The 15,741-nt window shown below is 41.1% G+C and overlaps 1 protein-coding gene and 1 long non-coding RNA gene across 3 annotated transcripts in view; one reads left to right on the plus strand and one right to left on the minus strand.

Moving 5' to 3' along the window:
• Positions 1 to 15,147, plus strand: part of LOC122968027 (unconventional myosin-XVIIIb-like) — a 61,627-nt gene extending 46,480 nt beyond the window's left edge. Inside the window, exons 36-44 of one of the 2 annotated variants that reach the window (XM_044332933.1) lie at positions 1,199 to 1,315; positions 1,410 to 1,493; positions 1,700 to 1,837; positions 2,207 to 2,392; positions 8,493 to 8,626; positions 8,747 to 8,788; positions 11,226 to 11,402; positions 12,063 to 12,994; positions 14,905 to 15,147. In XM_044332933.1, coding sequence (XP_044188868.1) covers positions 1,199 to 1,315; positions 1,410 to 1,493; positions 1,700 to 1,837; positions 2,207 to 2,392; positions 8,493 to 8,626; positions 8,747 to 8,788; positions 11,226 to 11,402; positions 12,063 to 12,984 — 1,800 coding nt within the window. In that variant the 3' untranslated portion in view covers positions 12,985 to 12,994; positions 14,905 to 15,147. The remainder of the gene's footprint in view (positions 1 to 1,198; positions 1,316 to 1,409; positions 1,494 to 1,699; positions 1,838 to 2,206; positions 2,393 to 8,492; positions 8,627 to 8,746; positions 8,789 to 11,225; positions 11,403 to 12,062; positions 12,995 to 14,904) is intronic. The other variant, XM_044332934.1, reaches the window with a different exon arrangement.
• LOC122968099 lies at positions 3,007 to 4,822 on the minus strand. The gene is made up of 2 exons (XR_006398754.1): positions 4,551 to 4,822; positions 3,007 to 3,287 (listed from the first exon to the last, which is right to left on the minus strand). It is a non-coding gene; the product is annotated as an uncharacterized LOC122968099 (long non-coding RNA).
• Positions 15,148 to 15,741: the final 594 nt, after the last annotated feature.

The following is a 15,741-nucleotide window of genomic DNA, read 5'->3' on the forward strand; positions in this document are numbered from 1 at the left end:
CATCTGTCACCTATATGTATGTGAGACATTACACAACGTCTAGCTTCAGTCCACCGTCTGTATCTATACAGGATGTGTCAGGCACAGTATTGAGTTTAGGTCTCTCAAGCTTTGGCAGCGCTCAGAGATCAACACCCAATATCTATTTAGAGGAGATAGAATAAAGTATCTTCTCTATTCAGACACATGAGATGGACGACGGAAAAACATGGCTGTAACACCTTCTATGTAGTCACACCTGTTGATTCTTCAAGACAAAAAAAGCAAATGCTGTTTATTTATATATATATTTATAATAAAGGTGTGAAGTTTCTGACCCTTTGTCTCATGCATGAGGACATCTAACACATTCCTGAAAAAGTGGTTTCACACAATCCCACTGATCAACAGGTGGCTGTAATGTGGGCCGAGAAACATTAAAAACACCAACAAAGAAGACTGCACGCTAGTAAACACAGATGTAAACAATGCAGGATTTAAAATATGTAGAGAAATCGCTTTGCAAATGTTTTATGGAGGAAGGAAATGCATAATAAACATGTTTTTTTTTTTAGACCTCACAGATGCATTTTAGGGAGAAACACACAATTTAAGCATAACTTTTATTTGTTTACGAGAAAACTCCACAGGGCAGCTTTAATTTGGCAAATAACCCAGTATGATGAAATGTATGTTTGTGCCTCTTAAAAATCTATTAAAGAACTAGAAATATTGCCAAAATGTCTGTATTATTGACACCGTTCTCAATTAAAAGAGTTGCTAAGTCTGAGTTAATGCTGTATTTACATCTCTAAACACAACAGGTTAAGACTAAAATATAGTTGTAGTCACTTAAAGTGGAACATTGTCCTTTGCTGCCTTAAGCTTTGACTGATGTTCAATCGTTAGATGTTATTTATGAGAATAATAAAACTGCACATTAACTGTTGTAAATCAAACTAGAAGTTTAGTGATTTTTATTTCCACAAACACAGTGGAAGAGGAGGGTGACCTACATAACACTTTTGTCACCATCTATCTTCTTCTCTTGTCTAGATTTTGGCAGCGAGTCAGTCAGAGGACTCTGTTTAGAGAGATTTTATCGAGCGAATCGGACTGAAACTGTAAAACTGATGGAAGGCAAACATAGGATTTTATGAGTGGAAATGACACTTTATGCATATATTTCAGTCTCTCTCCTCTGTCCTTGTGTGTCCAGGTGGATGAGCAGTTAGCCCTGCTGCAGCATGAAAAGGTGGATTTGCTGAAGAGGCTCGAGGAGGACCAGGAAGACCTCAATGAGCTTATGAAGAAGCACAAAGCCCTCATCGCACAGGTATGGCTTTTTTGTACTTGACACGGTGTGGCTCTCGTTAATCTCTTCACATCTCTAAAGCAAATCCTTCTCGCTCTCTCGTTCTCTCGTTCAGTCCTCCAACGACATCTCGCAGATCAGAGAGCTACAAGCCGAACTAGAGGAGCTGAAGAAACAGAGGCAATCTCTTCAGGAAGAGGTAATAGACAATAAATGCAGCACTAAGTGGTTTATGTGCTGTAGTGGAGCTCTGGATCATTAAACCTGCAGATCTTAATAGAGCTTCAGGTGGATTCTTGTCACATTCACTGATGTATCAGTCCATAAATCAACTCTCCAAATGCTTTTTTTTTTTTTTTTTTGGCTCACTTCTCTCTCTCTCTCCACCTACTCCTCGTGATGCAGCTCCAGCAGAGTGTGTCGAGGGTGCAGTTCCTGGAGTCGTCCACTGTGGGGCGCAGCATCGTCAGTAAACAGGAGGCGCGTGTATGTGACCTGGAAAATAAGTTGGAGTTTCAGAGAGGGCAAGTCAAGAGGTTTGAGGTAAAAAAAAAATACTTCCCGATTTCAACACATAATTATAATTAACTTCATTTTTTTTTTTAATAAGAGCTTGATTGAGATAATTATACAGTAGCAGCTTGTGTCTAGAAGCACATCAGGGAGACTAAAGGCTGTAATAAAAGAAAAAGGAATGGTTAAAAATGGTTCATACATTCAGATATAGAAGAAATGTATTATTTGATTTGGACAATGAGCTTTGAAAAGTTTAAGAATATTGATTTGTGAATATAAAATTTGGTCAAAATAATAAATAATTACATAAAACTGAGAGCTGTCATATTCAGTGAATCCAAACAGAGGGGTTGATATGATGAGTAATAAAACGTGTGTGTGTGTGTGTGTGTGTAGGTGCTGGTGTTGCGTCTCAGGGACAGCGTGGTTCGCCTGGGCGAGGAGTTGGAGCAGAGCGCCCAGGCTGAAGCTCGGGAGAGAGAGAACGCCCGCTACTACCTGCAGCGCCTGCAGGACATGAGGCTGGAGATGGAGGATCTGACTCAGAGCGAGCAGGACAGCAGCCGCAGACGCATGGAGCTGGTAACATCCATCAAAAACACTGCTGCTTTTTCTTTTTTTTTTTACAAGTCTTCAAAAGGTGCAACAAAGAGAAAGTTCTCCAGAGCAACATCCCTTTTATATTATTTATGATTTAAAACTATAAACTCACTCTCTCTAAGATTTATAACAATGTCAGAAAATCACAAAAAACTCAGAGCTAGCGCAGTTAAAAGAGAATTACTGGGGAAATCTATATAGATGTAAAGCAATCTATAAAACAAGATATTCAGAAACATCAAACTCCAAATGCTGGAGGCAGTTTTCATGGAAAGTATTCATAAGATTCTTTATCACAGGAAAGAAGAAGGCAGGAAGATAATTAGCACTATAACTAAACTATAAACTGGATAAAAAAAATACTCTGCTGAGTTTGAAGTCAACAAGATTTTGAAGATGGAGAGAAAAACTTACAAACATCAGAGTTGTGACTTTAATTACACAGCAGACTCTGGCAGATATTGAACTGACATCATAAGTACAGACTTGATTGCATTTACTTAATTACAGCTGACATATTTATTTTGATGAATTAATTAATATATATAATCATTATGTATGTGACAGTTTCCCCTTTTCTCTGTTAGATATAGAGATTTATTGTCCCTAAAGGGAAATTTGTTCATCTAAACCACAGAAACATTTGAACACTACACATATACATGCAGATAAAAAGATTCCTACATAGTGCATACATTCTTGAGATGAACAAGGGAAGGAATTATGAACCGCTATGGCAGAAGAGACAAAACTTCTACTAAAACATGTTTTTCTCTCCATCTAAGTGTCTGATATCTCCGACCAGACGAGAGCAGAGTTTGTAACTGACTGAGGGAGTCTCCAGGCTCCAGGATCTGAGAGGTTGAGACCAATGATTCTGGAAGCAACAAAACAAAAAATATACACATAAATATTGTAAGATTGCAGAAGCACAGCAATATAAACAATTGCAAAATATTATATCAGGGGGTCTGATGTGATAAATTATACATGAACATGAGTACAGGCTGTATTTAGAACAGCAGGACTTTGAGCTAACATGCTAATGTTTGGCCGGTATGATGTTTACCATCTTAGTCAACATGCTAACATTTGCTAATTAGCGCTAAACTTAAAGTAAAGCTGAGGCTGATGGGAATGTGTCTCTGGGGAACAGACAGACATCCATTAGAGCTGCTGCTGCTTCTTCTTTCTTCTTCTTCTTCTTTCTTCTTCTTCTTCTTCTTCTTCTTCTTCTTCTTCTTCTTCTTCTTCTTCTTCTTCTTCTTCTTCTTCTTCTTCTTCTTCTTCTTCTTCTTCTTCTTCTTCTTCTTCTTCTTCTTCTTCTTCTTCTTCTTCTTCTTCTTCTTCTTCTTCTTCTTCTTCTTCTTCTTCTTCTTCTTCTTCTTCTTCTTCTTCTTCTTCTTCTTCTTCTTCTTCTTCTTCTTCTTCTTCTTCTTCTTCTTCTTCTTCTTCTTCTTCTTCTGCTGCAGTTAAAAGTAAAACAGACCATAAACAGCAGATGAAAACCTCCTCGCCAAGAAACGGAGGTAACTGCAGGGACAGAACACCTCGCTGCAACTTTCATTTAACATTTGATCACCACACAGCTCTACCTGGCTACCACCGAGGCTGCTAAATATAAACCTCTCCACCACCAACAAGCCTTAATCATATCCAAGCTGTGAGACAACATTTTAGAGAGGCTGGCAAGGACAAAAAAAACACACACACTTCCTCCAGGCTATGATTGAAAGTACAACACACTCTCCAAAAACAAAAGTCATTTCTCTACTGTTGTCATGAACAAAAAAACAACAGCTGGCGTATTATCTGGAACATTTGAAAACATCACTTTCATTACTGTGGAGTGTAAGATCTTGATAGCCGGAACAGCAGCAGAGAGAGTTCCTGCTCACTCACAGAGGGTGATCACATAAACACTTGTAAACATGATGTAATAACTACATGTTTTAATAGGGGTTTTTGCTTGTTTTTATCAGTGTCTTGCAGGAATCTAATACACCAGTAAACTGTAAAGTAAGCCAAATCACAGTGCAAACAGATATTACAACAACTATTCGAAACAGGACACAGCAAAAGTATTCAAATCAAAATTGTTATGGAATTTTCCATCTCTAGAGGTTACAGATTGGGTTACACTGGGTCAAGCTTGGCTTTGAGGGTAATTCTTCATCAGAGATTAAGATATCTTCTCCTTGAGACTTCAGCTGTCTGTGATGTTTTGGGGGAAGGCAGAAACCTCTCTGATAGAGGGTATATCAGCATCTCCATGGTTACCAAGGTCACAGGAGGCTTCCCTAAACGACACAGATAGGTGGATGACACAGTCAGACACTCAAACCAAAACTGCTGAAATTAAATGCAACGTGACTTAAACGGTCCCTTGTTTAGAAACTAGTGAACCAATCTGACTAATTTTTCATATTATAGGCTGATAAAGACCAGTGCTGTGTCTCAAATCGCTTCACTTCTGTACTTACACTTCACATTTTGAGTGCATCAGTGCGTTCACACTGAGAAGTATGGAAAAATGCACTGTGAGTACCCGGATGGTGCACTCAAAACAGTCAAAAAGTTGAGTGTGGAACTATGGACGCTTCTCGCCCTCAATGGTCGCCATCTTGGCTACGTAGCGGAAGGGGAGTTACCGCTTTTCAAACTGGAAATGGCAGCTGAGTACGTTGTAACTACGGTGAACATCACCACATTATACAAACGTGTTTTTAGCACTAAGCACCACTATACTGTTGTAAGATATAAGCCATCAGTATGTTTTTTGGGTTAATTTAACAGTCTGTAATGATTTGGTAGCGCGAACGATAACGCAAATGCTAACGCTAGCTCATGCTAATTTGTGATTGTCATTTCCGGTAAGTGCACAGCGGCTGTGTTTGATTTGAGACGACACTACTCTGTAGAAATTCACGCACTACGCCAGTAAGTACATAGTGTACACAGTGTATTTGAAACACAGCTTTGGACTCGAACCTTCCTTTTTACGCATATTCAAATTATATCTGTGTGCACCATAGACTGTATAAAAATATGGACGTAGTTACCGTGATGTCACTCGTTGGTTTCTGAAGAGCGGTTTTGAAGCTCAAAGCGAGCCGCTCTGGACGTCACCATCTTGGCAGTACGTGACGCTGCCTAACTTTCAGCCAATCAAAAATGGGCAAAGAGGCGGGGCCGAATGACTGAAACAAGCCACCTAGTGGCTGGCGGACCTGTCACTCAAAGCAGCCATGTCCTTCATTATGCAGAACTTTACGGCTTAATAAATACAGTTGTCACGAAAGAGGAAATTAGCTACAGAGACCAAAACCATAAACATGTTTATTTCTGCTGTAAAGTTGGGTATTTTAACATGGGGGTCTATGGGGACTGACTCGCTGTTGGAGCCTCAAGTGGCCGTTCAAGGAACTGCAGTTTTTCGCATTGGCTTCATTTTAAAGCCCCAGAGGTTGCTGCTTGATATAAAAGCAGTTCAAAGTGCTTTATATTAAATAAATAAAACAGCAAAAATGTGCTAATAAACAAACATCCATTCATACATACACATAAAAAAAAAAACATACTGTACATATACGGTGTAAAAAGGAAGGTGTTTAGTTTGGTTTTATAGGAACATCAGTGTTGGAGCAGGTTTAAGTTCTTATTCTTTAGGTGCATAAATAGTGAATGCCGTCTCACCAGGCTTTCAAAGTGCTCTATAGACATATGGAGGAGATTTCCGCTGTGTGACCGGAGAGATCTGCTGGGGTTATAAACTGACAGCATGTCTGAGATGTACTGTGGAGCCAGACCAGCGAGTGCTCTGTGAAGCAAAAGGAGGATTTTGAATTGTATTCTGAAAAACAGCAGGTAGCCAGTGAAGGTTCTGGAGGACTGCAGTTATATATGATCTGATCTTATTGTCCTGGTTGAGTTCTGGATAAGTTTTAATATATTGATTGTTTTGTTTGGAAGACTCATAAACAGTCATTAGTCATTTTTTAAGCAAAACAAATGCCAAATAGTCAGTGGTTGCAACTTCTTAAATGTGAGAATTTGAAGCTTTTATGTGTCTTATATGATAATAAACTGAATATTTTTGGATTTTAGACTGTTAGTCAGACAAAACAAGACATTTGAAGACATCACCTTGAGCTTTAAAGGACACATTCTGCATATTTCCAGCTCTATATTTATATTCTAGGGCTCTATTAGAATATCTTTGCATGATTTATAGTTAAAAACTCCTTATTTATCTTCTACTGGTCCTTTCTGCAGCCCCTCAGTTCAGCCTCTGTCTGAAACAGGCTGTTTTACCCCCTGTCTCTTTAAGGCCCGCCTCCTGATGAACCCACTCTGTTCTGATTGGTCAGCTTCAGGAAGCTTCCTCCGGCTCCGGAGGCTACGTAAACAAACTATAGTGGCAGGATTTCACTTCTTTTTCTCCTTCTTTACTCCAAATGTCAACTTCTCAAATCCATCCATACATGTTGGAGCCTGAATCTGATCTGAAATATGCGAGTTAACAACGTGAACAACCTCAGCAACAAAGACTACGAGACAGACGGCTGTTTGTGGGAACGTGCGAACAATCTGACGTCAGTCCGAGAGGTAACTTTTCAAATGAAGCGTTCAGAGCTGTTTATTGTAAAGACTGGTGAAAGGGAACTCAGTCTTGGGGAAGCTTGGGCCAGTAACTAGGAGCTAGGACTGGGGCTGGAAGCATGTCTGATGGAACTGCAGGAGACAGAAAACAGGGTTAAGCAAAGAAAAAAAACAGGCAACAACAACAACAAGAGAACTGGATAAATGCAGGTGAAGTGGTTCAAAGTGTAGTAACACTGACTGAGGCGGGAGGCTACGATCTGACAGAGAGGAAGTGGCAGGGATGAGGATTTGAAGAGGGCTTGATTACTGAGAGGAGGTGCAGCTGGTGTGGCTCTGCTCTGACTCCTGCACACCTGTCTCCGCACACACACACACACACACACACACACACACACACAGAGAGAGAGAGAGGTTAGGGAGATACAGGATCATGACAAGAGCAGGTTTAATATCCGACATCATAATAGTATAACAGCATATGTACCCTCGTTACTCCCTATTTTCTGACAGTTTGCAGATAAATTGTTCGTCGCAGCCCAAAACAATTATTCAATTATCAAAACAGTTGCTGATTAATTTTCTAATCTATTAAAATCGACCGATCGCTGCGGCTTTACGCTCAGTCGTGTCGCTGTTCTTGCTCGCTGCAGATTTCTTTGTGACCTCTGGAGCCGAGGAAAAGAGAAGGAGCTTCAATAATTATTCAGTTATTAGCACAAAGCAAAAACCCACACACACACACACACACACACACACACGGATGCCCTTTAACAACCTACCGACCAACTATGCAGAGACACACACACACACACACACACACACACACGTTTCTCCTCCTGCACCTCCCTCCCCCGCCACCATCCTTAACGTCATCTCTCTCTCATCCTGCTTTCTCTCTCTCTCTCTCTGACTGTGATTAATCCTCATTGTCTCTTCAAGGTTACCGGCACGCACGCACACACACACACACACACACACATTCATACATGCTTATGTGTCTCTATGACAACCGCTGCACCCACACCCGTCTCCTCAAAGCCAACAAAGCCAATAACTTTGAAAGCCTCGAAGCTTTTGTGTGCAGGCATGTGTGACAGGATGCCGGAGAGACAGAACAACAACAACAACAACAATAAAAAATAAACAGACAAAATGAATTAATAAATCACTTTATTCTCTCAATGTCAGCGTGCGTTATGTGATAATTTCCCTCCAAATAAGCAGGCGCAGCGGCGCTAACACCGGCAGCAGAGGGCAGGCGGTAGCTCTGCATGTGAGAGAGGACATGCCAGTGGTCATTCAGTGTTTGACTGATGAGGTAATATGAGCCGGACTGAAGGTAATTGCAGTGGTGGAATGAGCCTCGGGTGATGATAAACAACACAGCCGGGCCCCCGTTTACTCGACCCCTCGTGTCAACAAACGTCCCTTTAATCTCAGCGTCTTTGTTTGTTCGTTTGTTTGTTTGTTTTTGCAGGAGATGCAGGTGGAGGAGCTCTCCGCCGTCAGACAGGCGTTACAGGCCGATCTGGAGACGTCCATCCGCCGTATCGTGGATCTGCAGGCGGCGCTGGAGGAAGTGGAGTCGAGCGACGAGAGCGACACTGAAAGGTAACCGAGGGAGCTCTTCCCCCCCCTCTCTCTCTCTGTCCAAATAAAACACGTTTTACATATATATATATATATGTGTGTGTAAACTCAACCTTTCACCACTCTGCCCTTCAAATCCAGCGTTCAAACTGCTGTGGAGTCCCTGACTCGAAAGAAAGACCTGTAAGACACTGACGAACGTCTGTGTGTGTGTGTGTTTTTACAGTATCTGGCTGTACTGCGGGATCATTTGTTTTATAATAATTGAACAAAATATCCCAAGAATCAAACAAAAATAATGAATAAAGTGAATAATTTGAAACCCAGAGGTGATATAAGAGTACAAGGTTGCTACATTTGATCAACTGGTTTCTCTTTAAGTCGTCACTTTTTTCAGTTTTGCTGCTGAATTTCTCATTTGTGACACAAAAGGTGTTTACAGAGCTGCGTCTCTATTGGTCAGTTACTTTTAGAGGGACGGGTCAAAGGTCTAGAAGTGCAACAAGTGGTAAAACTTCAATTATTTCCCCCCAACGTGTCCATATGGTTGTTTATAATTACTAATAGAGAAATTAAGAAGATGCATCACCTTCTATTAGGATTACCAGTAAGAGAAAGAAAGAGTTGTTGTTGGGAAATAACTGCAGAATATTGTAATCAAACGTATCACTCTTGAATCATTTATTGTAAATTTTTGACTATTTTTATTCACTTACAAATAAAATATTTTGGTTTGATTCTTAGTAGATTTTGTTCAGTATTTATGGAACGAATGTCGTCTCATGTTGTGCAGATATGAAGGTTTGACCTGAACGTCGCATCAGGACTTGAAGTGTCGTCATTATTCATCTCATCGTAATAACAACGTTCAATATGAAAGAGAATGTGGCTTATTAAAGGAGCATACTTGTTTATCACAGCTTGGGTTTTATTTGCAGAATATTGGCTGCCGTTTCTATTGTAAATGAAGTCAGATCCAGATTATCTAAAACCACTTTATGTGGAGGTAAAACTGAATGTTCAATATCACAGCATTTGTTATAAATCTTAATTTGATAAAGACATCATGATATCAGGCAGGTTTCCATCCAAATCTGGCGTTAATTTTAACAGAATTTTCAGAATAAAAGAGAAAAATAAAAATAAACTTCTAACAGATCTGATGTTTTCGTTTCTTCAGTGGAAGCTTGACTGACGTTTGAGTCACATGATTCATGTATGACATCATTTATTCACTTTAACATTTTATTTAACATGTTGCATTTTGCTTTCATCAATACGCCGACTTTTCCACTTCAGTCAGGCGCTGAAACTTTTTTGCATTTCCACACAAGTTTTTTATCGCCATAGAAACAGGTGGATGGAAACAGACTTCCTGTGACGTACTGATGTATTTAAAATCATGATTATTTACAGCAGCAGCTCGCTGTAGAGGAGCTACGTACAACTGTTAATTACTAACAAACTGTCACTTTTCACATGAACAACTGAATGCAACATTATATAAATACCTTCAGGAGAAACAGAAACACTTCTGACTTCCAACGCGGTCAAACAACATGTTGTACAACTAGTTCTGATCAAACAAAGAACCGACCCTGATAGCTATACAGGCTCATGTTCCATACGACCTTCCTCCCATGTGATTGTGACACAATGCACTGTGTTTTTTTAACCTTTACACACTTTGCACAACTGTGCAACAACACAACAGTCAGGAGTCGTCAGACGGTGTGACTGCTCGTCTTAAACATGAGAACAATTTCTCATCTCTACCATCCAGAACAAATGAACGAGACACAGCAACGATAAATACTGCAGGTCAAAGTCGAAGCAGGAAGTCAGACTGTAAACTGTGATGGATGTTTACAGACAGTTTGGGTCATAGTTTCTTGCAAATACGTTTAGCTGACCTGATGATTATTTAAAACTCAGTCTCAGCTATTAATAGAAATGATGGCCAAAAACTACACAAATAAAACCCAAGTTGCAATAAACCTGAATCATCCTATAAGGTGACTGAAGTTAAAACAGCTGCATGCATGGCTACTAACAGTTGGAAAAAGCCAACGTTTCCCTCCATTATAAACATGAGAATTACCAGTCATCTTTACATCCAGAGTAAACCAGCATACAGTATGTTTTGGGCTTGATAATTTGCATTTTTTCCTACTATTCCAGAAGCACTTGAATGCACCAAAAAGGATCAGTTTTTAACAAATATTTCCACCAATTTCAAGTGTCTGTGAGCTGATAAAATAATCTAAATGACTAGAATAGAAATCATTGAGTAACTGGGAAGGAAGAAAATCACATGAATTGATCTAAAAATCTACTTTAGTGCCTCTAAAACTTTCTCATGTTAAACTTTATCTTTGATCCTGCGTTGATTGATTGACAGTTATGCAAAGGGAAGGAAAACTATTAAAAGTTTTGACAATTCAAAAGAGATGATGATGATTTTCTTGCAGTTACATCATCAACTCAGAGTTCAGTCTGAGCTGCAGTCAGATTTTACGGTCTGTGACGTGTTTGCATCTCTGCACGATAAGGAACGGAGGAGGAGAGATGTGTGTCGTTTGCTGTGAGGAGGAGGATAAACTGTGATTTCCTCCCGCAGTGACTCGGTGTCCAGCGTCGGCTCTATCGGGACGGAGGATGTCGGGGAGGGGATTCGTCATTGGCTGGGAGTTCCTAGAGGAGGATCCCGCGGCGGCGGCGGCTCCGTGTACAGCGGTAGCACCATCAGCGGGGGGCGGCAGTCTGTCGCTGACACCATGAGCACCTACAGCTTCCGGTAAATCCAACATAGATGTTTGTTAGGTCTGCTTTTTGTTTATTTGGATCATTAGCTGAATCTATATGGACTACAACAATTTAATTATGTCAATAAAAAGGAAGTTAATTAAAATATTATGCTTATACATAAATGTGCAGTTAAATATAAAAGGGAATAAAAGATAAATGAAGTAAATAAGGTACAGTACTAGTTCTTAATATAATCAGCAGTATTGCTACAGCGTGTCCATAGTTACACATACAATATATCAATCAAAATGTATTTTCATACAGGTTAGTGCAATTCAAAGTGCTTTACAGATGACTGACAAGCTGTAAACAGGAAAACTGTTTGAGATTAATGCACACAGGAAGTAAAAAATGTGGAAAATGTAAAAATAAAACCAATAAAATAGTTAAACAAATGAGAAAACTAGATGACATAGATGAAAGACAATGACAAAAAATAGATAAAACATTTTAAGACATGAATACAGAATAATAAATTATCTAATTAAATAATGTCCAATAAAACATTATAATTAAAAACCAGATTAAAGAGGAGGGTTTTAGTTGCACATCCTCAGACAAACACATAAACGATATAAACCCTGTATGAGTCAGAGTAGCTCATCTATGATGTTTTACAGTCTGAAGTGTCTCTTTTATGTCTCTACAGTTCTTGCGTGGACCCTGATGAAGAAGGCTTTGAGGCTGGAGGAGCCGCTTCCAGAGGTCCCAGTCGAGCCCCGTCCTCCTCGGCCCTCTCCGAGCTGCTGGACGGACTTCGCAAACGCAGAGCTGGCGCCGATACGGCAGACGGAGCCGGCAGCACCATCTCCCTGCCGATTTATCAAACGACCGGAGCTTCCACTCTCAGACGCAGAGCCTCCGCGCTCTCCCTCAGTCCAGACAACCTCCAGGAGCCGCGGCCCGGCCCCAGCATCCTCAAACCGCCCTCCCCGCGGCTGCCTCGCGCCGCCAGCGCTCGCTCCGTCAGCGACGCTCAGGCGTCCGCAGCCGGAGCCAAACTCTCCCGCTTCAACTCCAGCGACTCCCTCTCGTCGATGCCCTCCCTGCCGCGCCTCTCCTCCTTGGCGTCCTCCCACGTCTCTCGTCCCTCCCTGTCCATCCCGGAGGAGGACTCGTTTGAACCGTTGCAGCGCTCCCCTCAGGCGCCGCGGCGGTGCATGCTGGGGAGTTTAGTCACAGAGGACGGAGGTGAAGCCTCTCTGGGTTCAGAACCCATGGTCTTCCAAAACCGCCGGCTGACCAGCGATAACAACCGTGACGACGCAGCCTCCGACATCCTGCCGGCCATCCGGAGAGCTCAGTCCACCAGCAGCCTGGCCAGCTCCGTCAGAGGAGGCAGGAGGGCGCTGAGCGTCCACTTCGGAGAGCTGCCTCCTTCCACCCGGAGCAGGAAAGGCTCTGAAACGGAGTCCTCCAGCTCAGGTGGATCAGGAGGAAGTTCTCAGGGTTCAGGAGGGTCAAGACGCAGGTTTGACAGGCCGCAGGGGGAAAGACTGGAGGCGGAAGGCAGTGAAGGAGGAGACGTGGCTTCAGTCATGAAGAAATACCTCAAGAAGGAGATCGACTGAGGCAGATGAGGTGAGATTTATATTCCTGTTTACTTACAGATAAGAAGTTTTACACAAAGTAGCTTTAATTTAGTTTTTAGTTCATGGCCCCATTTCTCAAAAGTATCTTATAAACCTTCTTAATCTTAAGAGATGTTTCCAAAAAACCAAAAACTTTCAGAAATGATTAAACTTCCTTCCAAACAGTAACATGACTCATAAAAAGGCAGCAAGTTGAAAGCCTGTCGACTGAACATTAAGCTGTTTTCATACTGAATAATTCCAAGAATAACAATTTGTTTGTGTCATTTTCAACATTTCCCACTTTGCGATTGATGTATTTTTATTGGTCACACTAGTGTTGGTTGGTTCCCAGATGGTGTGTCCTCTTACTTCTCCTCTAGTACCATTATGAGGTTGACATTTGTGGTTTTGAGTGAAATCTCTCTATAATTATTGGATGGATCGACATAAAATTTGGTTCAGACATTCATGTCATTTGTTGCGCCATCAACAGGTGAAATTTTCAAATTGTCTTATACAATATCAGGAAAACTCATGACACTCCCATCAGCCTCAGCTGTAGTCCGCATGCTAACATGCTAACATGGACAACATCAGCATGTTAGCATTTAGCTCAGCCTCACAGAGCTGCTAGCATGGCTGCAGACTCTTATTGTGTGTTCAGACAGAACGTGAAGTGAATTTTAGAGGCGACGCCGTTACATAGAAAGTCAATGGAAAGGCGTGATTAGGGGCAGCGTGAAATGATGCATCCATGCAAACTGAAAATGTTAACTTGAGCAAATAATTTGCATAAATCTACTTCATAAAACGTACAGAGACACAAACACACAGAATCACTCCAACCCGTCTTCTCATTTCTCAGTTCGTACATCCTCGCCTCCTCTCCTCGCGTCTTAGTCCCTCCCACCTGAGATGCGAACGGAGGAGTCGAGGAACCAGACATTTAACAAAACGAGACGCCCCTCGCTTCAGAGCCGTCATGTCAATTAAACATAAACGTGCTGCAGAGTTGCATCATCTGTCTGTCGTTTTGTTACAGCCTGCTGCTGTATTTTATGATCTCTGACAGATGAGCAGAACAGTGTTCATGACAACTTATATATTTACTTTTAATTCAAATTACAACATGGCATAATATGACAAGAATGTACACACACACATATATATATCCTTTATATATTTTATTGTGTGAAGCATTACAAATGGTTTGTATATTCCAGCTGTGTGTCACGCCTCTTCTATACGTCACAAAGGAAACACCTGTGCATCCTCGCTCATAGCTCCTCTCTCCTCGAGATGCATTTTAGGAATTGAGACATCCTTAAACATGGCGCGCTGAGATCGATTTCCGGGTTACGGGGCAGGAGGACGGAGGACGGAGGAGAGAGAGGAGACGAGGGCCCCAACAGATGTGTGTTGGTCTATTGTTGTTTATAGCTGATGGTCAGTTTGTATTTTGGCTGTTTGGAGCAAATAAATCCAGCGGTCGATTATGAGCAAATGAGGTGAGGCAAAAAATTTGCTTTGCTTTCTGTCTGAACGCACCATTAGTGTAAAACTCATGAAATTTTAAAAGCACTTGTAGAAATGCTCTTAGAAAACACTTTAACTTCTAAAAAATTGATCATTATTGGGGAAACAGGGGCCAGATTGTAAGAAAGAAAAAAAAAGTGAGAAAAGAAGACAACGTGTTAAGTAAATAAATGACATCACTCTCTCCCAAATGAGGTACAGAGGAAGTATTTTTAGTCCACATTCAATGCAACGTCTAGGAACAATCCTGAGGTGTCTGATGAATACGAGCCCAGACCTGCATATATGTGTCTGTACGAGCACATACTGTCTCCCCCCCTCCACCCCCCCCCCCCCCAGAGTGACCATCTTCTCTTTTCCGTGTTTTTTCTCTCCCATCAGCCTCTTTGTGTGTCCGTGTCCAGCTGCGAGCTTCACAGACAGACTGAGAGGACTTGTAGAGCTGCAATCAAGGCTAAATCAGATACTTCAAAAGTCAACAAGGATGTTTTTTTGTTGTTTTTTTTTGACTCTACATACATATTAATATTAAAGCCACTGAAGTACATTTGTCCACAAGCACTCAGTCAAACTGTATTTTCAGAAAAAAAACATTGTTTGTATATGAATAAAGAATGAGTTGAACTTTTTGCTTTGTGAGTTTATTCCAGTATGCATGCAGTTAAGAGTGTTTTTCATGTATTTTAGAAACACAGACGTTTTTGTACTGTTTGCATGTGTCAGTCTCAGGTCTCTTCAAGTTTCACTGCTGGATTTTTAGGGCCCGAGCCCAAAAGGGGCCTATTGTTTCTCGTTTGTTTCTTTATTATTACGCCACTTAAACCCCTAAATTTGACCGCCTAAACATGCTCAAAAACTCACCCAATTTGGCACACACATCAGGTCTGGTGAAAAATTTGATAAAATGTAAAAATTAACCCCTAAAGTGCCAAAATGTGCTCTCCTTTCAAAAAAAGACTTTGCCCCAATTTTGGCCCCCAAACAAACATCTCCTCCGAGGTCATTAATGGTATCGGCTTCACACTTTAATAGATGACTTATGACACTGTGCTGAAAAAAAGTTGTTAAAAACTTTGTAATAACTCAAACGGTTTGGATTTCATAAGCCCTGAAAGTTGCAGTGCCACATCACACCTTACAATGTAAAACAATGGGGAGGCATGAACTTTGTGTCAAACTGAGGCTTCTGACATCTAAACTATAAGTCTGGCCACTTTC

Source organism: Thunnus albacares, chromosome 18 (genome assembly GCF_914725855.1).
Source record: "Thunnus albacares chromosome 18, fThuAlb1.1, whole genome shotgun sequence".
Classification (NCBI taxonomy): Eukaryota; Metazoa; Chordata; class Actinopteri; order Scombriformes; family Scombridae; genus Thunnus; species Thunnus albacares.